Source organism: Jaculus jaculus, unplaced genomic scaffold, assembly GCF_020740685.1.
Source record: "Jaculus jaculus isolate mJacJac1 unplaced genomic scaffold, mJacJac1.mat.Y.cur mat_scaffold_74_1_287302_arrow_ctg1, whole genome shotgun sequence".
In the NCBI taxonomy this organism is placed as follows: Eukaryota; Metazoa; Chordata; class Mammalia; order Rodentia; family Dipodidae; genus Jaculus; species Jaculus jaculus.
This window is the reverse complement of record NW_025423509.1, coordinates 251,216-273,449: the sequence shown is the minus strand read 5'-3', so window position 1 is coordinate 273,449 and position 22,234 is coordinate 251,216. Positions and strand designations below refer to the sequence as shown.

General features: G+C 42.0%; 2 protein-coding genes across 2 annotated transcripts in view; one reads left to right on the top strand and one right to left on the bottom strand.

The window, feature by feature from the left end:
• The first annotated feature begins 1,110 nt into the window (after positions 1 to 1,110).
• LOC123457482 (Fanconi anemia core complex-associated protein 24-like) lies at positions 1,111 to 1,545 on the top strand. Its single transcript, XM_045141367.1, has one exon. The coding sequence runs from the start codon at positions 1,111 to 1,113 to the stop codon at positions 1,543 to 1,545; it is 435 nt and encodes a 144-aa protein (XP_044997302.1).
• Positions 1,546 to 3,705: 2,160 nt separating this feature from the next.
• Positions 3,706 to 22,234, bottom strand: part of LOC101611577 (protein FAM210A) — a 31,121-nt gene continuing 12,592 nt past the window's right edge. Inside the window, exons 2-4 of the mRNA XM_004656823.2 lie at positions 17,829 to 18,320; positions 8,284 to 8,395; positions 3,706 to 5,298 (exon numbers count right to left, since the gene is read on the bottom strand). Of these exons, the coding sequence (XP_004656880.2) occupies positions 5,065 to 5,298; positions 8,284 to 8,395; positions 17,829 to 18,292 (810 nt within the window). The 5' untranslated portion in view covers positions 18,293 to 18,320 and the 3' untranslated portion in view covers positions 3,706 to 5,064. The remainder of the gene's footprint in view (positions 5,299 to 8,283; positions 8,396 to 17,828; positions 18,321 to 22,234) is intronic.

The window sequence follows — 22,234 nt, the reverse complement described above, 5'->3', positions numbered from 1 at the left end:
CTGCCTCCCAAGTGCGTGGCAGCTATGTGACATTTTGCAATCCTACTTCATACTAACTTCGCACATAACATGCACATGCGCCCGTGGAGACCAAGCATGGCTACAACTTGAAGATTGAGCATGACCCCAGCGCTGCAGAGTTCTCATGTGGAGCCCCCCACATCACTCTTTAATGCTCATGTGTGGATCAGGCACCCGAGCCGATGATGGTATCCCTGGTAATGTCCACGAGGCAGTGACCTGTCAATGCCAAGAGGTAAGTGTCACGCATAACTGGCGTTTAACTAGGTCAGAGGGAACAATTTTGGTGACATCCAAATCTGCCTCACTTTAGGCCTTATGGAGACTCAGATTTTAAAGTCTGAAATCAGGGTCCTTATTTCAAGAAACAAAGCGTAGCTCATAAGGACTATCCTACATGTCTATGGCAGGTTCTTTCTCAGGAGTCCTTTAACAACTCATAAATACAAATCCACAAAACTGTTTTCTAAAAATGATTATCATATCAGAAAAATCTGGAAAGACAAACTCATTCAATTCTGCTACATTTGCTTTAATTGCCATGTGGCCATCTAACTGCTGTTACATATAGTAGCTTGGTGTCTATATCTGAATTGGTTATGACATCCTGAAGATTACTTGAACCCAATACAAAGGGGACTATCAGCTGCTCAACGCATCTAATATGCAGTGTCCTTCCTTTTCTTCAAACACTTCTACCCAAGCTACAAAGATGCTCAAAATTCCTAAAATTATCATCTAAGACCACAAAAACAAGACAGCCAACAGCTCCATTTCACCCTGAGCACAAATGATACATATGGCCCTTTCATTTGTAAAAGTGCTATATTCTATGGCAATAAAAAAGAAAGCTCAGGGCTGCGGGCTTTAGACCGGCCACGGCGCAGACCCACACGGGGCGCCAGGACCACGGAGATGCCAAAGAGGACCCTGCTAAAGAGGTCCTGGCTCCTGGTAGGACCGTGTGCCTAGAGCTTGCTCCAGTGCGGACTTGCATTTCCCGCCTTAGAAGCTGTCCATGGACTGGAACCCCGCTGATGGCACAGGCCCAGTGCATGTGCCTTTGGGGCACGTTGTGGCTAATGAGAAATGGCGCGGGTCACAGTTGGTTCAGGAGATGCGAGCAGATCTTGCATTCTTTATATTACCGAAGCTGATTTGGTGGCTGGAAATAGCTACAGAAAGAGGCGTGTTCATGTTAGAAATTCCAGTACTCTTCAAGGCATTATAGTTGTTGAAAAAACAGGAATGAGTGAACAATACTTCCCAGCGGTCCAGCCAGTGGCCAGCCAGAGGGAAGCATCCTGCCTCATTGTCCAGTTGGTTCAAGAGCAAGCCAGAGAGCCCAGCAGGAACCCCTTCCTCAGGAAGAGGCGCTCTGTGCTCTCTGAGGCATCCCTGGTCCGAACTGTGCAGCAGATCCCGGGGGTTGGAAGGGTTAAAGCTCCCCTTCTGCTTCAGAGGTTTTCAAGCATCCAGCGACTGAGTAACGCGTCCACTCAAGAACTCGAGCCAGTGGTTTGACCAGCGGCCGCACAGCACATCCATGCCTTCTTCACCCAACCCAGGTGACAGCTGGCCTCACGTCCACGACTCTTCCTTCAGGCCACAAACTACAGGATCAAGTTTTCATGTGTACAAAGCTAGAAGGGGCTGGAGATGGCTCAGGGGATAAACGTCATGCTGCACAGGGTGAAGACCAGAGTTTGGGCCCCCAGAACCCATGTAAATACCAAATGCACACGAGGGATTCCCCAGAGGAGCTGGCTGGCTAGACTAGCCCAATGCATCATGAGCTTGGGTTCAAGTGAGAGACCTGCCTCAGTGAATAATGTGGAGAGTAATTGAGGAAGACACGTAATATCAGCCTCTGGTCTAACACCTCCTCCCCCCCAACATATCTACATACAAACACAAAGGAAGAGAATATAGTTCCCTCCTAGTGATGAACAGCGAAAGATAAAAACTGATGGTGCTCAGGAGTCCCCTGGCCTTGCTGTCTGAGCACTAAGTTTGTGGGTACCAAGGGCCTCTGGTGGTATTGCCCACATGGAAAGGGCTCGGTGGACATCATCAAAGAGTGCCAGGGACTCTCAAGTCTCAGCAAAAAGCCAGTTAGGACATATCCCAGGAGTGACATTGGTCTGCACCTGCCATAGCAGGTGAGAAGCCCCAGGCGACGGAGGTGACAGTGAGTGGAAAGGAAACTCAGAAGCATGGTCTCGAAAGCCCCAGTTCCTGGCGTCGGGGCTGCTGCTCGGGGATCCTCTGCTAACCTCACATACCTGTGCTCGGGGGCTGAGTGTAAACAAGCAAGCGTGCACAGACAAGTGTGTAACAGTTCCTTCCTTCACCCCCCCACCTCCTCTCAATACAATAAAAATATTTTGCTCATTAGTTATGATGGTGTGAAAGAAATAAAAACCAAAAAAAAAAAAGACCAAAAAAAAAAAAAAAAAAAGCTCAGGATAATACTGGGAAGCAGAGTTTTATTATTTCCACTTCTGGGAGAAGGTGAATATAAGCAACCTTTTCCTCTGCTGAAATCCCAACAGCATCGTGTCACACAACACTGTCTCATAAAGATGCAGTCCTTCCAAGGCTGCTGTATCTTATTCTTTAACACGCTAAGCCTTTCACCTCATCCATTTTCATCGCAACTATTAATCTGCTAAGCAAATCTTTTCTATTCCCCACTCCCTTTTTGAGGTAGAGTCTCGCTTTAGTTCAGGCTGACCTGGAATTCACTACGTAGTATCTGGCTGGCCTTGAACTAACAGCAATCCTCTTACCTCTGCATACAGAGTGCTGGGATTAAAGATGCATGCTACCATGCCTGGCCCTTTCTATCCCTTTTATGTTGGCTAAGTCTGAGCCTCACTTCCTCCTTCATGCCACTGAAAGATCCTATACAAGTATGGGCATGCACATCTGACACATAGCTGCTCTGCCTCCTTTGCAGCTCACGGAAATCTGCAAATAAAACCTGGCTCACCATACACAAGCAGCTGTATAGGTCATACATCTGGACACGTCATGGCAATACACATCACTACATTCAATTATTGGCTACTATCACTAATACTCCAAACTCAGCACTTTGTAGGGTTCCCCTTTAAGCTGTCTGTAGCCTTCGACTAGGGTGACAACATGCTGGCAATAGCATTTTTATTTCATTCCTGATGCCAAATAATATAACTTCCCAAATCTTTTTTTCTAAATTTTTAAAGCATATATATATATATGAAACTGGATGGTGAAAAATTCCTATAGACTAGACAAAAGATACTCAGGAAAACCAAATTTAAGTTTGTGAATTATAAGTAACTTCTAAGAATCCCAAATTACCCTTATTAGATAGTATACCCCATGCAGTGTGAAAGGTAAAAGGTTTTAGGAGAAGTAATTTCAGGTAACAGTACATTTTAGCATATGCAATCTAGGTTTAAAGGGGGGGGGGAAGTATGTTAGCATGCTGAAATAGAATGCTGAACCATCGTTAGATTTGAAAATGTGCCTTCAATGGGCAGCAGTGTCATGAGGAGATTAAACACACAGCCATCTGGCAGCTTGACAAACAGCAGAGACACCCCAGAGACAAACACAAGGCACTCCAGAAAGAAGACTCCAATCATTACATGCTCACTTAAAAGTGTTCCAATAGAATGACCAGGTATCTCAATATAAATTTTTTCTCCTCTTTATTCTAAATTTGGCAAAATAAAGCATTTTACATAAAAATCTTGCCAAACAGTGGTTACTAAACAAAAGAGCTGTGTGGCAAGACCTCTGACATCGTGCTGTAGCAGGCAAGTAAAACACAGTGATCTCCAAAGACAGGCCATTTCTTCCTCGAATGTCAACTCAAAGGTTAGCGTACATACACATATCCCACAATCATAGGAACTTGCCTATCTGATAACTGCTGACTTATTTCAAGCAAATGACAGTTTTGTTGCAATGGAAGTCAAGTAGAATACTCAAGCCACAATCATTCCCTTCAATAGTGCAGAAAGGCAGCAGCCATGATGTTAATGGTACCCATGGCACACAAGGTTCCTCTGTTTTGATCCAAGATGTAAGGAACAAAATGCAGTAGGACTGAAGTTGCAGAAGCAAAGGACCACCTGAGCACACTGGACACCAGCTCTTTAAAATACCACCATGTTCTCCAAAATCTTTCCCATACTCAGCCCAACAAGCTTTTGCTTTTACCAAAATCATCAGCAGGGACCTCTAAAGCCTGGACCTGCTGGAGAACACTGAGCTTGAGTTGCTAATAATATAAAATATTTGATTTCAGAATAAATTTTAAAAGCTTTCACTTTTCTTCCTAAAGATTAGTTGAAGCAGACACAAGTGAGTTTTACAAGTCTGATATTCTAATCAAGTTTCAAAAAATATCAGTGGCCACATATTTGCTTTTAAAAAAATATGATTCTGACATGCTTCAAGTAAAAATCAATTTAAAGGGTGCATTTTCATTTATATAGCCAATATGTCTTATTTACAGATATAACTGATTTTTATACATTTTTCTTGAAATCAGGTCTGTATTTCAACTGGCAAATAACTGTTTGATGCTCTGTCATAGACTGAGTACTCCCTTACCATAGGCAATTTGGATGGCACAAGTTCGTCCCCACACAGAGAACTGCATACTTCATGACTTAAAGACTGCGGTCCAGAATCAGCATCCTGCCCATGGCCACGCACTATCGCTAGAAGGGACATAAAGTAAATCTGATTCAGAGGACTGAGAAAGAACCCTGACTTCTAAGACATTAATTATGCTCACTGTGGCACATTAGTAACGTGAAATTCTTATGCTGGGCTCTTTACTTCACTTTAAAAAATGCTGATTTTTCCTACTGATATTTAACTGTAAAAAAGGCATCCTTTGTTCTTTAACCCTCAGAGAATTGGTATATATGTTGGCAAGTAACAATAACAACAAAAATACTTAGAAGCATGAATCTTTGCCCAATGTCTACAGAGGGTTAAAGGGCAGGAATTTTCTATAACTTGATATATAAGGCACCCCTATTCCACCTTTTTCTTAAAAGAAACTTTTTCTTTGGTTTCTTGCAATTTTTCAGTGAGTCTGTCCTTAGTCTCTTCCATTTTCTCTGTGATGAGCTCCTTGGTTTCTTCCATCTTGTCCTGCAAATACTCCTTGACAGGTGGAGGGGTTGACATGTAGCCACGGCTGCGCAAATACTTCACAGTAAAGGATGTTCCTCCCAAGGTCACGGTGTAGCGAGCAGGTGTCGCAATCTTGAGGAAAAAAGTAACAGGCAGATCAATATGGGAATTATGACTAGAAGTAAAATTAAGTTGAAATTTAAGTTCCTAGTAATGGTCAGCATAACTTGATTGTTAGGCAAGACTAATGCAGAATATCGTGTGTGTTTTTCTTCCTAGCAAGGGGTGCTGCTTCTGCAAAGTCATTTAGATTGTCTGTCCCCAGACCGCTTCACTCAAGATTTCAGGATTATCACAGCTGGCAGCCAATGGTACCTTAGCTAAATGTCAGTGGGGGCAAGTTTGCTCAAATATCAGAAAGAGGCACTATACCCCAACAGTAACAGGGGTGTACCTGTGTCTGTGCCCCCAAAACTTTCCATGTGCTCTATATCTTTCAGCTGAACTAGAGCCAAACTAATGCTGGGAGGCTGAGCAAGAGGCAAATGGTTCTTTGCTGTTTGCAACTCATCCAAACCATCCTTCCAGAGGCATGTCTTCCCAGGAGGTATCCCATAGGCTACAAGTGTAAAATGGCCCCCATTGCAAACAAGGTAGGCCTCTTTGCTTTGATCAGAGGTGCAAGACCAACACCCAGGAGCTGAACTGCTAGAAGGGACTCACAAAAGCAGAGGCCACATGGTACCTGGACCCATACAATGTACTTTACTCTAAAGGCACCACCCATGCTCCCTGCATTCTTCCCCACGCTCAATCTAACAGGCTGTCACCCCTGCCTTGCCACCAGCCTACTCTCACCAGAGTCCTAATGATCACTACTGACCTGTGACTAACCCAGGACCATTAAAATCCTTCAAGAGGAGGCAGTTTCTGCTCTGTTTCACCCTTCCTGCACCTAGCTTCTTGCAGGGCCTGGCCTTCAACAAAGTGCTCGCTGCAACATGTGGTTGATCTAGGGGCTTTCCTTTACTCTATTTTCACACTCCCACTGACCAGTTTCATGTCTTTGCATCTTAAGTTTACTGCCCTACACTGGACCCCTTCCCTGAACTCAAGTATACATAGCTACCTAACTCTCCATATCTGTTTTGATTTCCAAACTTAATACATTCAAAACTTACTGATATCAAATGTCCCATCCAGACTTGCTACTCTCAAAGAAATGGTTAACTTTTTTTCTTACAGCTTCTCAGCTCATAACTCAATGCTATAGCACAGACTTCCCTCTTTCCCTTCAAAATATATCCACAATCCAACCACTTCCTGGTACCACCAGAGTGCTGGCCATGAGGCCCCTACTCTGGGCCACTGTAGTAGCCTCACTTCAGATCTCTTGGCTTTCACCCAGGCTCTGCCACAGTGTTTCTAACACATTAGCCACAGTGATCCTGCAGAAAAGAGGTCAGGTGGCCACCATCTTTCCATGCCTCAGAGAAAAAGTGAAGTCCTGACAGTGAGCGCACAGGCTTCTGATCTGGCTCTTCCCACTTTCTGCTCCACACTTGCCCTCTAGCACCCTTCATTTTGCAGCCTTTGGGGTTTCTTCTGCCAAGAATTCTCTCCCTCCCTGGAGCTTCCCTCTCAACCTGCGATCTGAAAAGTCAATGAACACACAGCAGACACTCCCTGCCAGGCTCATTATCCCTCACAATCGGTACCATTTCAATGTGCACACAGGGCATGAATCTGTATTTTTAACTCCCACCTTTTTTGTCTTCCCAACTGCCCACTTCTACTCACTGGCTATATGATATGCTCTAACTGGAGAGGTATTTGGTACTGTTTTCTCTAATCAATATATTCTGGGTCCCCTCATGGTACCTGGCCCAGAGCTAGACGAATCCCATCAGCTGAATTCTAGGTGCAGGTGCATCTACAGGGCATTTGAGGGAAGTCCTATATTCACTCAGCCAGTTGCTCATACTCTTCCCTTATCCTTACATGTCACTTTGGAGCTTTGCCCTGAGGAAGAAAGACATCCCTGTTTCTTATTCTACTTGCAGTATGCAGGTTACAGAAAACACAGGACTATGCAGGCTCCCCATTTCCCACTCTCCAGCAGGATGCGAGGGGGAAGAAATCTACGAGTTTTGCTGGGTGTGGTGACATATGTTTTTAATCCCAGCACCAGGAGGTTGAAGTAGGAGGATTGCTGTGTGTTGGACTACAGAGTGAGTTCCAGATCAGCCTGGACTAGAGTGAGACCTTGCCTCAAGAAAGAAAGAAAGAAAGAAAGAAAGAAAAGAAAGAAAGAAAGAAAAGAAAGAAAGAAAGAAAGAAAGAAAGAAAAGAAAGAAAGAAAGAAAGAAAGAAAGAAAATAAGAGAGAGAAAGAGAGAAACCTACGAAGCTCATCTAACTGCAAAAGTACTGATCACCTACAATGTACAACACTAGGCACATCAAAAACAGAGGCTCCTCAACTCCTGCAAGTTTCTAGTCAAATAAAGAAAGCATACTTAAATGACAAACAAACAGTAAAGGCTCAACTTAAAAAAGATTTTGGGGCATGTGTGTGTGTGCATGTTTATGTGCAGGAGTGTGGGCAGGCATGTGCTACTGTACCATGCTTGTGTAGAGGTCAGAGGACAACCTCGGATGCCAGTCTTTGCCTTCTTCTACAAGGGTCTGTTTAGCACTGTGTTTGCCAGGTTAGCCACAAGCTTCTGGGAAATTCTCCTGTCTCCATTTCCCATCTTGCCAAAGGCACACTGGGATCACGGGCGCCACTGAAGAGTTGGCATTTTATGTGGGTTCTGGGGATTCAACTCAGGCACTCCCACTTGCATGGCAAGTGTTCTACCCCTGAGCATCTCCCCAGCTCCAACGCTGAATTTTACTAACAAGTCAGAGTTGTGAGGCTCTGTCTGATCCTGAACAGATAGATTATGGTCTATTTTTAAGGTACTTCTTTCTAAAGACACTGTTTTATTTTTGTACTTTATTCATTAGAGATACAAAAGTGAAACAGATATTTATGCTTTAATTACAAAATGCTATGCAAGGGAGTGAGCAGGTTATTGTTAAATGGGGAACAGTGTGTCATAGAGGAACCCACCTTAAACATGGCATATGCTGTTAGGGCATTTCCACTCTGGGAATTTTTCAGGATATCAACTATACTGTCAGGTAGCCCGATAAGCTCTAGGAAAGGGATGACATTCACTCCTCTGTAAAAGAAACACAAAGTCAGTTATGCATAAACAAGCTTGTAAGGACAAATATTTTTAAGAGGTTATATTTGTGCTGGGTATGGTAGGCCATGCTTTTAATTTCAGCATTTAAGCATCTGAGGTAGAGGAATCACTGTGAGTTTGAGGCCAACCTGGGCTACACTGTGAGTTTTAAGTCAGTGTGAACTACACTGAGATCCTGCCTAAAACAATAGCCACAACAAAATCCAAAAAGAGAAATTATATCTGAAAACACACAAATCACACACTTGCCATAATGTGCATTAATTAAAATTTCTTGGAGACACAGAGGCCAGTCTGGGTTGTACAGGGAGGCTCTGCCTCAGAAGTACTGAAAACAAAGCAAAACTTCACACCAGACCTGGTGGCTGACTCTGCATTACCGATCACCTTGAAAGTTACTCTAGCACCTTTCAGAAACTGTTTATTTTGGGGGGTCTGGAGGGGTAGCTTAGCAGTTAAGGCACTTGCCTGTGAAGGGCCCAGGTTCGATTCCCCAGGACCCATGTAAGCCAGATGCACAAGGGGCACATGTGTCTGGAGTCATTTGCAGTGGCTGGAAGCCCTGGTATGCCCATTCATTATCTCTGTCTCTCTATTCTCTATTTCTCTCACTCTCTGCTTGCAAATAAATAAATAAAAGTTTAAAAAACAACTTTATTTTTGACAAATTTCATACTTATATATAATGTATTTTGGTCATATTCACCCTCATTGCCTTTATTCTTCTCCCACTTCTGGTAACCCCTTTCTTCCTTCCAACTAGTCCCCTTCCAACTTTCAACGAGCACTTTTCTTGAAGAGGAACACACAGACACCACTGCCGTGCCCCAGCTCACCCACGAGCATCTGCATCAGCATATTACAAATGAGGATCGCCTATTAGGACACAGGTCACAGCTCTAAGTCAACTAGAGAACAGGGTTAGAGTCATGTACCTGATCTTCATATCCTCACACAAATATCTTTTCCTTAGAATGCTCCAATTCACATTTCAGGACCTTAAATTTTCACCTTTAAAATTTCTTTCTGAGGGCTGGAGAGATGGCTCAGAGGTTAAGGTGCTCGTCTGTAAAGTCTAACAATCCGAGTTCAGTTACTCAGTACCCACAAAAAGCCAGATGCACCAAGTGGCGAGAGGTCCTGATACGCCCATTCTCTTTCTCTGATAGGTGTGGTGGTGTAGGTCTTTAATCCCAGTACTTGGGAGGCTGAAGCAGGAGGATCGCTGTGAGTAAGAAGCCAGCCTGAGACTACATAGTGAATTCCAGGTCAGCCTGGGCTGGAGTGAGACCCTACACTTAAAAAAAAAAAAATCTTTTTCAAAGACAATATTTATTTGCCAGCAGAGAAACAGAGAGGTGAGAGAAAGGAAAGTGAGAGGAAGAGAGACAGAATGGGCACATCAGGGCCTTTTGCTGATGCAAACAAACTCCAGATACATGCACTGCTTTGTGCACCTGGCTTAATGATGGTACTGAAGAACTGACCCTGGGCTAGGAGCTTTGCAAAGCAAGAGCCTTTAACCACTGAGCCATCTCCCCAACCCCCACTTTGAAAACTTGTCAAGCTAAAGAAGAGATACTTTGTCATCATTTCTGTGTTATTATGCAAAAAAATAAATGATTCTGTGAGCTTGACAAGACTATTATTCTAAGAACAATTTTTTATTCTATCACCAGGTCTAAAAGGCAGGCAAAATTAATTACTATAAATTACAACAGATTCTTGAAGGGTAAGAAGTCCCCAAACAGCTGATAAGCCCTGCCTTCTGGTTCCCCGATAACAATCTTTTGCTACATGTACCCTTTTCTTACCTGCACTTACTGTGTAGGTCTTATTGACACTGTCAACCCGCACCTATACATCAGAACAAGGGCATTCACCCACACAGACTTCTAAGTATCACATTTAAGAAATTGAAGGGCTGGAGAGATGGCTTAGCAATTAAGGCACTTGCCTACAAAGCCAAAGGAACCAGGTTCCATTTCCCAGTACCCTCATAAAGCCAGATGCACAAGGTAGTGCAAGCATCTGGAGTTTGTCTGCGGTGGTTAGAAACCCTGGTGCACCCATTTTCTCTTTTTCTATCTTCTTTCTCTTTCTCTCTCTCAAATAAAGAAAAAAAATTTTAAATTAAATTTTTTAAAATTTAGCATACACAACAGTATATAATTAAAATGTATAAATGTAAAACCTGTAACTTAAGAGAGTTCTAAATACACTCCCTTTTCCCTCTTTTCAGTCTCTTCCTCCTTAGCTGTGATTTCCAGCACCAGGTGCAAAGTGTGTCTTTTGTGACAGGGGTACTTTTGCAGTTGCTGGATTTGGACTGCGGTGACTGTTTCCTTAGGTGTAGAATCGCTTGTTTTCCGATAGGTAGAGCAAGCAGTGTCTGGCTTGATGTACCCTCGCAGGGGTAGGCTAATGTCCCTCAGCCCTCTACTGCATCTCTGGCTCTTGGAACTCTTCCTCACTGTTGGTGGGAATGCAAACTAGAACAGCACGAAGGAATCTCAGAGAGCTAGAAAGAGTTCTTCCATACCACCCAGCTACACCACTCCTAGGATCCTAAGGAATCCACACTCTACTACCAAGATACTTGTCCATGTTTATTGCTGCCGTTTACAATAACTAGATGAATGGATAATGAAAATGTGGTAATATACATAATAGAGTTCTATTCAGCAGCACGGAAAAATGATGAAATTTGAAGGAAAATGGATGGGCCTGGGAAGAATTATAGTAAGTGAAGTATCCTAAACTCAGAAAAGCCAAAATTACATATTCTCTCTGATATGAGGGTCTTAGCTGGCAGTATCTGTAGGTACGCTTAATGTGTGGGGGTAAATGAGAGTAGAACCCATTAGCAAAGGTAGAATTGTAGCCAAAGTGAGAATAAAGACCTGAGTTGAACTCAGGGATTTTGCACAGAGGGAGAGGAAAGGCTGTAAGAGCCACGGGGTGGGTGGGCATATTCAGAGGCACCCCACCACAATAACTGTTGTTACTCTCACAGTTCACAACCCATATCCCCATGGGGAACACCAGCAATCCCACTGAGGAGGGCCCTCAGGGGAATGGGAGCAGGGAGGAGGAGGATGATGGAAACAACACATGGTATGTCCATATAAAGTATATACTTAAAAAAAAAAAGAGTTGAGCTGGAAGAATGGGGAGGGAAGAGTGAAAGGACACATGTGACATTGGGGAATAGAGGCTGATGCCACCCACACAAGATTTGTACAACGAAATGGAAAAAAAAAAATGATGACAACAGAATAGATCACGAATGAAGCTGAAGAGATGGCTCAAAGGTTAAAGGTGCTTGCTTGTACAACATGCTTGTGCAGATTCGATTCCCCAGTATCCAAGTATATCCAGATGCAAAAACAACAGGGACTCCTTGGAAAGAAGGGATTCTGTGGAGAGTAGCGGACAGGACACAGGAGGGGATTATGATCACAGTTTGTGTTATATGCTTGGAGGTTGTCAATAAAAAATAAAAAAAAGAAATAAAGAAACTGCAGTGAAAGAAGACATATAAAATACTATATGGCTGGAGGGATGGCTTAGCGGTTAAGGTGTTTGCCTGCAAAGCCAAAGGAGCCAGGTCTGATTCCTCAGGAACCACGTTAGTAAGATGCATAAGGGGGTGCACACATCTGAAGTTCATTTGCAGTGGCTGGAGGCCCTGGTGTGCCCATTCTCTCTCTCCATCAAATAAATAAATAAATTAAATACCATATTAAAAGGGAGGGCAAGCCTAGCCTGTTAGGGTGGCCAAATAACAATAACAGAACTTGGGGGCCACTTCATTTTTTCCATTAACTTTTATTGCATGGTGACATGTTCTTTTTACTCTTATTTTTAAAATTTCCTGGCATGCCAACTTAAAATGTGCAAATGTGTGTGAATGCAAGTTGGGGATGGGGATATATTAAAAGGACTAATAAGCACACATACCCTGTAAACTTAAGTACTCAACTTCTTAAAACCTACTAAAATTGTATTTTTGGGTCTATTAAATGATTCATAAAATCTTAAAATTCTACTTACTTATATCAAGCAACACTTATTGGGGTCATAAAAGTTTCAGTGAACTAAGGAATTTAATACTGGATACATATAATTTGGTAATGGTTTCCTTCTAAAACAGATTCTAGAAAAAAAATTTTCCTTCCTTCCCTCCTCTCTCCTTCCCTTCCTATCTTTTCTATTTTTTTTTTTTTTTTTTGGCGGGGGGGGACGACTCACTCTAGCCCAGGCTAACCTGGAACTCACTCAGCTCCAGGCCAGCCTTGAACTCATGGCAATTATGGCAGTTTGAACGGATGTTCCCAGATTCAGTTTCATTATAGCTTCTTGGATTTCCAGCTGCTTGGCTGGAAGAGGTATCACTGTGGACAGGTCCTAGGGTCCAGCCCTGAGGTATTCCTGGGGGTGGATCTGGAATTTCAGCCTAAGGTGTGCAGAGAGAGCAGTTTGAGTTCTGCTGCTGTTTCACTGGTGGCGTTTTGTTATTGGTTGCTTGCTTTGTGGTGCTGCTGGTGGTTTTTCTCTCTGTGTGGGCCTGTGAAAGGGGACCAGCTTCTTCTACCATTATAGAGCTTCCCCTGGATCTGTAAGCTTCAATAAATCCTTTCCTCACATAAACTGTGCCTGGTTTGGAAGTTCATCCCAGTAATGTGAAACTGACTACAACAATGATCCTCCTACCTCAGCCTCCCCCGTGCTGGGATTAACGGTGTATGCCACAAAACCTAGCCCATATAATCTTTAATAGTCATGAGTAACAATAAATAATAGGATATAAAATGCTATGTTAATCTAAATGCCTCTAAGTAAGGTATATTAAAGTCCTTTTATTAGATTAATTACTATGGATTTCTTTTGGGGGAATAGTTTTAATATACAAGTGTTAAATGTAAGGTTTCTATTAAGACTGTAATACATGTAAAATTATATGTATATATGTTGGTTTGTCAAAGATAATTATGTTAAATTTCTTTCTGACAATAAAAATTGAAGGAGATACAATCCTAACAAGCACTAACACTGAAAATCTGGGTAAGCTTACTCTCGATGTAATTGCCTACATTATTAAATCTTGCAAAAATACTACTTAAATACATTAAAAACATTTACTTAATATTTTAAAGGAGAGAGGGAGAGGGAGAGAAAGAGAGGGAGGGAGGGAGAATGGGCATGCCAGGCAAATAATTCCAGATGTATGCACCACCTTGTATATCTGGCTTAGGTGGGTACTGGGGAATTGAACCTGGATCCTTAGACTTTGCAGGCAAGTGCCATAGCTGCTAAGCCATCTCTCCAGCACCTTTTCTTACATTTTTAAAATGAATTTTAACTTATAGTTGTGATATTAAGGGCTCAAGATGATTGCCTGTTGACCTTTGGTCTTCTCTGTTCAAAAGAGATTTTTCAAACTTCCTATCTTGTCTAATCAAGTTAAACTTAACAGTACTTTTAAAAACCAAGCTGTGGGTGCCTGATCAGCCTGCCTAAAACCTCATCAGTGACCAGGCTAGACTCTGGGTCTATAAGATCTAAGTCTACTACTTTACTGTCATTAAGTATCGAGTCTTTGAAAGTAGACTTTAGATTAGAGTTTAACGTGGCTATAAAAAGTCAAGACAGTCCAACTTTAAAACTGACTAGAGATAGAACTAAATGAGAGCTCTAAAATCTTTGTTTTAGACAAGCCATCTCTATGCATGAGTGTGCCTGGGCTGTCTACATACACTTAGGTTTTTCATTTTGTTTACATGGCACTAAATGGGTTACAATGGTCACATAAATTAAAACTCTTCAGTTAGTCTGTTTTTTTTTTAAATTTTTATCTTTATTTATGCATTTGAGACAGAGAGAGACTGAGAAAAAGAGACCAGCAGACAGGGAGAGTATGGGCATGCCAGGGCCTCTTGCCCTTGCAAATGAACTCCAGATGCATGGGCCACTTTGTGCATCTGGCTTTACGTGGGTACTGGGGATTTGAACCTAGACTGCCAGGCTTTGCAAGAAAACCCTTTAACCACTGAGACATCTCTCCAGCCCTCAAATTCTTTTTAATTCATATCACAACCAAAATTTTCAAAGGACAAATTTTTCAGAGGACAAAATATATATGTAATTAAAGAGACTTATTATGCTACTTCATTAATCAATGACTCAGGCTTGCTTATATAAGTGATTTAAGAGTTCGCTCTGAGGACATGATAGATCCTGCTCCTGGGTACAGCCTCACATACTGGGAAACTTGATTGAAACAATACCTCTGCTTTCAGCTTCCTGCAGCAACTCATATGCTTACCTACAGAGTTATGCAGGTCACTCTATTAAAAGAAGAAGAAAAAAGTCCAAACAGGATGCCAGGACTTTATCCTGATGTGGCTGCCTTAGAGAGCCCCAATAAAAACCCAAATGCTTTTGAACAAAAATAGTTTCTGAATATTTGTTAAAATAAGACTTAAACTTTTAACAAATCGATTGATTCAAATTTGTTGGTTAAAAAGTTGTTTTTAGGACTGTTAAATATAAAGTTGCTTTATTAGAAAAAATGCTTTCTAAATTTTGTTTTTAAAAGAGACAGCAAGAGCTGGAGATGGCTTAGTGGTTAAGGCTCTTGCAGGCAAAGTCAAAGGACCCAGGTTTGATTCCCAGTGCCCATGTAAGCCAGATGCATAAGGTGGTGCATTCGTCTGGAGTGTGTTTGAAGAGTCTAAAGGCCCTGATGCACCCATTAAAAAAAAAAAAAAAAAGAAAGAAAAAGAAGAAGAAAAAAGACAGCAAAAGCATCAACTAAAACAAAGAAATAGAAAAGTTACAGAGTTAATATGCCTACCAATTAAGACAACTTGTGGGTCCTGATCCTACCAGTTAGGAAACTTAGTTCCTGCTGATTAAGGCAGCTCTGGAATTGGGTTGAGCATGCTATCCCAATTCCCAGTAAATTTCTGGGCCTTGGTTCTCTCCAATCAAAGTAATGCCAGAATGAAGCAGTGCATGCTACTACTGACTCACAGGGACCTGGAATTCCAGTTGACTCAACTAAGTCTTGAGTCCCAGGCTCCTAATCCTCAATCCCCTTTGAGAGTGATTTGTCTCTCAGATGTATTCTCCATAACTGGGACAAATCTGATCCTAAAGCCTTAAGAGAAAGGTTAACCTGATTGTGTCACCAAGCAACTTATGTGAAATGTTTAAAAAAAGTCATCAACACCATGTACTTTAAGCTGTGATCCACCTTCCAGCTAGATCTGATTGTAAGAGACAAAAAGCAACCAGATGTGCTCCATGATCAAACTTTCCTCAAGTCTGGGTGGGTGTTTAACAATCCCAATGAGGACAGAGGGGCTAAAAGGATAGCCAGTTATTTTGGTTCCTGCCCCTAGGTCAACCAGCTCCAAGAGACAATAGGACATTCCTCAAAGGGTCCTGCAGCTTTGACCAGAGGTTGGACCGTGAACTACATTCTGTAAGAGGAGGATCATTACATAGGAAAATGTCCTCAGTGCTTCCAAGGGAATTAAAAAGTCCTGCAACACTTTGATCCATCCCAGCTGATGGCACACGTGGTAGCAGAAACTAAAGAAGCCACAGGTCCCCTCCTAAGTCCCCAAGAGAAACGCCCAAGAAGCTCCAACTGACCTTAACAAGAAAACAAAAACAGGAAAAATGTTTCATTTTTGGCCACTTAGATGGGTAATAAAATACTCATAAGAAAAGTACAGCCAAGAATAAAATGACTGGGAATGATACCTTCCATCTTTGAATACTTTCTAACAATTGTTCTTTAGTATTTCGCTACATTCTCAATATATAACCATCAGTGTATGTCTTTTTGCACAGTATAGGGACCAGAGCCCTAGGAGGAAGGTACACAAGAATGGCTCCCCTGGGTCCAATGTGGCCATCATGTTACTCTTGCTTTGATTTGAGAGTTTTAATCTTGTAAAATCTGTGTCTTCCAGGATAGATGACAATTTCAATCTCAACTCCTTACGGTATGAGGAGTCCAACCAATGTGCACTACAGGAAATCCAGAGCCTTCTCTCCAACTCGTCAGTATGGAGCTAGTTACCTTTGTGTTCCCCAGAAGATTTCTGTAGCCACAGCTCTTAAGGGGAGTTGTGGCAGGAGAACACAAAGTCAGAGAGGGTGATGTGAAGATCAATATATGGAAAGAGGTAATGGTAGTCAGATGACTAGAATCCTTCCCAATGCTGGATACAACTAACAAGCATGTGTGAGAACAGTCATGATACAGGAATGCAGGAGAGGCATGCGCTATGTAAATGAACTATAAAGGGCCATGACACTTGCAGCCTGGACCTTTGCATGTGTGTCTTCTTCTAGTTCACTGGCCTGCTTCCATTCTCAGATATACCTTTCTCTTTCTTAACAAACTGTGTATTTCAATTAATTACCTTCCTGTGTGTCTATGGTCCAATTCCTTGTCCTGGGACACAAGAACCTGGAAACTTCAGCATGTGCTCCCCAGAACAGAGACTGTAACACCTTAAAGTCAAGCCACTAAATATAATCAAACATTAAAAACTGGTGAGCTTTGCAAATGTAATTGTAAACTCGCTGGGGGAGTTAACAAGGTAGGAAAGATGCCAAAGCAGTGCCCCATGCTTAGGCCCAGGCACACGGCCACCAAGGCAGAACAGCTGGTATTTCTGTTCTTGGGCAGGGTGATAAATATGACTTACCTTAAAAGGCAGGAGCTATAACAAAAAAGATACACATAGAAATTTTACAGTCTCCAGTACTGGGAGGCTAGGCCACCAGACCCACTTCTGACCAGAACAGAAGGTCTCTTACCATGATATTTACCAAAGGAAATACTCACAATGTCTAAGTCTGCTTATAACAGGGAGTAGCCAGGCTTTGGCAAAGAGAGCGTATGAATTTCCCATACACTACACATCCAGCAACACAGGTACCCCTTTAAATTTATCACCATTCTAAGAAACATGTAAGTCCAGAGCTCATGGTACTGGTAAGTTCTGAATTGTGGCACATTACTTCTGGGCTACCCGACTCAGGCAGCAGAAATACGGCGCTGGCTCCACGTCCACACAAACATATCGAGGTCCACTTCATGCTCCACCCCTCACAGCCGAGTTAATTTTCTTTCCCCTTACCTAAACAGGTTCCCGTCATAGATGGGGAGGGCTGCACTACCTACTCACATGGCACAAAGACTCAGCTGTACCCACAAGTAAATGTTATTCTGGATCAAATGTGAAAAACAGATACAAATAGTTTTCCTCTATCAATGAAAGACACTAATGCATTAAAAACAAACTAAGGCTACCTTACCATAATCAAGACTAATGTTGTCATAAAACATGGAAAGGCAGTTAACTAATCCCAAACTTACTTTAAAGCTGCATAGTAAAATGTTCCAAACCAAATACCAGAAGTCACTATATGCACAGGGATTAAGACTTTTCCATATTGTCTAAGTGTTTTCTTAAACCGTTGATAAAGACTAATAGATTTGTCTTGTAAAGGATCCGGCTCTTCCTTTTTGTCAGGGGCAGTTCCTTGGGACGCAGCACTGGATGATAAAACCCTCCTGGATAAAATTTCCTGCTTGCATTGCTTGTGGCGGAGGTTCCCTGGATAAGCATCCAATGACTTTCTTTCATTTGCAAGGCACTGAGCAACAGGTAAATGTAGCCACTTCTTTTGAGGGTGCTGTGCCCAAGCCATTCTGTATTCACCATTATGCAAAAGTAACAGTCCTTTCAGGCTGTGATGGTGTCCAAAGAGACCAGCTTTCTGTGGCTCCAACAGTGTCCTGTGTGCCAGCCGCATAGTCCGTGGTATATTCCATTGCATTCTGGAGGATGGTGATGGACCTCAGCTTCTACAAAGAGTAGATGTAAGAAAATTGGTAATTATAAACCATTTTAAATTTCCATTTTAAACCACTCTACTTAAAAACTAATCATGGGGCTGGAGAGATCGCTTAGCAGCTACAGCATTTGCCTGCAAAGCCAAAGGACCCAGGTTTGATTCCCCAGGACCCATGTAAGGCAGATGCAAAAGATGAACAGTGGAGTTCATTTGTAGTGGCTGGAGGCCCTAGTACACCCAATCTCTCTCTCTCTGACTCTGTCAAATAAATTAATAAAAATAAAATTAAAAAAAATAATTAACCACTGGGAAGCAAAAAGGTAGATACACTGCTACCTAATCCACAGGAATTTATGCTAACGTGCACAGTTAAAAGACACTATGATTTTAAAATCTCATAAAATATAAGCAGCCTGCCTAACAGATAGCACAGAGGGTGATATACGGGTTATCCGATTACTGGAAAAGATATATTTGTAGGGACTCTCCTGTCATAAACAGAAAGTAGACCATAGATCTGGGTCCAGATACCTTGAGGACATAATTCCATGTATTTTCCTTTTAGACTCCAAGGTCAAGTCAACTAGTAAAATAAAGACTACTTTACAGGGACAAGGAATCACACCAACTTTCTCATATGAGGTGTTCTGAAAGTAAGTTAGTTATTATCACAAGTATTAAGAACTAATGAGTAGTTGGTATCAGTACATCTTACAATGCCTTTAGATTATGTTACATAAACTTGTGAATCACAATGTTATTGGTTAGTGATAAACAGATAGCCTGTATTTTACCATCCCCCCTACGCCCTACACCGTATCAATAAGAAGGATAAAAATGTACAGTGATGTGACATTATTTGACTTGACATCGTTGAGGAATTTAAAACGACAAGATCCTTGGTAGATAGGCGGGTTGTGAATTGGAAGCCAGCCTGGGCTGCGTTAGGAGATCCGGCCTCAAAACAAAACAGATGCAAGTTATTAACCCCTGCCTCTCTAAAAGCTAGGAAAATGCAATTTTAAAAGAACATAAACTTTGGAATAAAACAGAACTTAGTTAACAGTATTATTTTTGAATAAATCACTTATCTTGTCTAAACCCAGGTTTCCCAGTGGTAGCTGTAAATTACGGAGCCATTAGTGGACACTCCTCCACCTCAAAGTATACCAGTTACCTAAATCTCTAACATGTTGAGAACAGAAGTTCTTTGTATTTTAAACTCCATACTAATTAAATAAGAGTTAGTAAGACTTGAATCATACCCAGGTAAATTCAGACATGGTTGCATGAGAAAGCAAAAGCTTTCATTAATGAATTTTCTAGCTAGCAGATTAATCCTGACTTTACCTTTTCAATTAATAATTAACATTGGCTCCTATCACTTTCTCACAGATAATCCAACACCATCATGAAAATCATCTGCTAAATCAAACTGCAAATTCTACAACATAAATAGGCTTCAGGGAACCCTTCAAAAGTGATGCTAGAGCAAAGTCAATGACAAGTAAGAATCTGAAGCAGGCCAGTGTGGTGGTTTGAATGTAATGTCCCCCAAGTCTCAGGTGTTTGTGAGTAAGCTTCCTACTTAGTCCCCAGCTGGTGGAACCTTCAGGAGGTGGAGCCTGTTAAGTATGTCACTGGAGTGGACCTTGAAGTGGAGGAGCCCAGTCAGTCTCTGTGTGTTCAGAGGCAACTTGCTCTTGCTGCTTCTCTATTGTGGACGTTTTATGCTCCAACCTGGTTGCTTTCTCTGCCCTGATAAAGTTTCCCTTTGAACTTGTAATTCTGAAGTAAACACTTTCCTCCCTCACAAGCTGCTTCTGGTCAAGTTTTGTTTCAACAATGAGAAGGCAGCTGCTACAACCAAACAAAAGTTGCAGGGATAAAATAACATGAACAACTTAATGGAAAAGAACTATAAAGACAGAGAAAAGTGACTGCCTTTATTCTTTATAATAACAGACTTTTTCACGTGTTGTTCTGAGAGCTGACTGAGTAAAGTCTTGGTGTATTATCCAACAAGTTGTGCCTATAAATTCATATAATGCTGGGGGGACACCTGATGACTCAAGAAGAGCTCAGTTGGAATGCTGCCTGATGTTCATCAAGTGGAAGGGTTAGTTTCACTTTTCACAATAAACTCCTTTCAAACACTTTACTAGGAATTTCTAACCCCTGTTTATATTGGGTGTCCTCTGTGCGGCCTGTCCCCAGCACCGCTGTTGGCAGCCATGGTGCCAGCATGCATGGGTTCACGTTCATTCATTCATATTCTCTCTCATGTGTATACTGATGTGTATGAGTAAGGATGGGCATGATGTCATGGCACACACGTGGAGGCCAGAGGACAGCTTCAGATATAGGTACCACCTTCCGTCTTCTCTGAGGCACTCTCGCACTACTCACTATTGTATCAACCAGGCTAGCTGGACTGAGTTTCGGGGGTTCTCCTATGTCTGCCTCCCTTCTTGCCCTGGCATTCTAGAATACAGACGCTAGCGCTGTAGTTTGCCTTTATGTGGGGTTTGCCATCCAAACTCCAGTCTTTTTATCTATGAAGCCCAGATCAGCACAATACAGACGTTCTAAGCCCCAGAGGCTTTGTTTTTCCTTTAATCTTGTTTCTTTTCAAGATAGGGTCTCAGCTGTAGCCCATTCTATAGTACCATGCTGGCCTTGAACTCAGTGATCCTCCCACCTCTGCCTCTGGGGTGTTGAGATTAAAGGTGTGTGAGGCAGAGCTAGGAGGATCGCTGTGAGTTCAAGGCCAGGCCAAGATTACATAGTGAATTCCAAGTCAGCCTCAGCTAGAGCAAGATCCTACCCTGAAAAAAAGAGAGAGGGTGGGGGGGAGAAGGGCACACCAGGGCCTTTAGCCACGGAAAACCAACTCCAACTGCATGTGTCACTTTGTGTATTTGGCTTTATGTGAGTACAGGGGAATCAAACCTGGGTTGTCAGGCTTTGCAGGCAAGCACTTTAGCCATTGACCCATCTCTTCAGCCTTCATAAGAGTTTTTAAAAAAGATTCTTTAAAGCTTCCAGGTACCAAATATTCTTGTCTTCCTCACATATCTATCCCTTTCCCAACAAAAACAAACACAAAATTTCAATCCTCTCCATCGCTTCGTAAAAGCATCTTTGAGACACAATTCTCCCTTTTAAGGTATAAAAATTAAGGAATTTAGCACAATTATAGCTATCATCATTGCCACATTGTCCTTTATAACAATTCTAAGACCCAAAAAGGAAAACTCTTATCCAGTAGCAGGCACTAGTCATCTCTTAGTGAAAGACAAATCTAGAAGTCAAGATCTCCTTTGCTATGCATTAGTAGATCTAGAAGGCCAAAAATCACTAAGGACATATCTGAACTACGCATCACTAGACAGTTGTGGGGGCACACCACAGGGGTACTGAGGAAGGAGACTGCTGTGAGTTTGTAGCTAGCCTGGGCTACATAGCAAGTCCCTGTCTCAAAAAATATGTAAACAATCTTATCAACCAACCTAACATTTACAGTTACAGAATATTCACTTCAACAATAGCAGAACACATATTTAGCAAGTTTTGAGGGGACATTCAACAATACAGACCACATTCTGGGATCATAAAATAAACTTTATAACAAGTTTTCATGGAAATTGTACAAAATATTTTCTCAAACCACAATGAAATTACTGGGAATCATTAGCATGAAGACAGCAGAACACCTCTCCCAAAGTTCAAAATTGTGGGAAAATATGAAATGTTTCGGGTCCTTGTCTGTAGTTTTTAATCTGAGAGCTCCCAAAGTCCCTGCCCTGCAGTTTACTGAGTGAAATGAGCATATTTTGTTAGTGGCAACGAGCCTGTCTGATAACCCATGAATTTTTGCTCTCACAACATGCAGGGTGAAAGTCCTTTGTAGACTCAGTGAGG

Bases quoted from the DNA above. Each gene is read 5' to 3' on its own strand.
- LOC123457482 (XM_045141367.1), top strand. From the start codon at position 1,111: ATGGCGCGGGTCACAGTTGGTTCAGGAGATGCGAGCAGATCTTGCATT.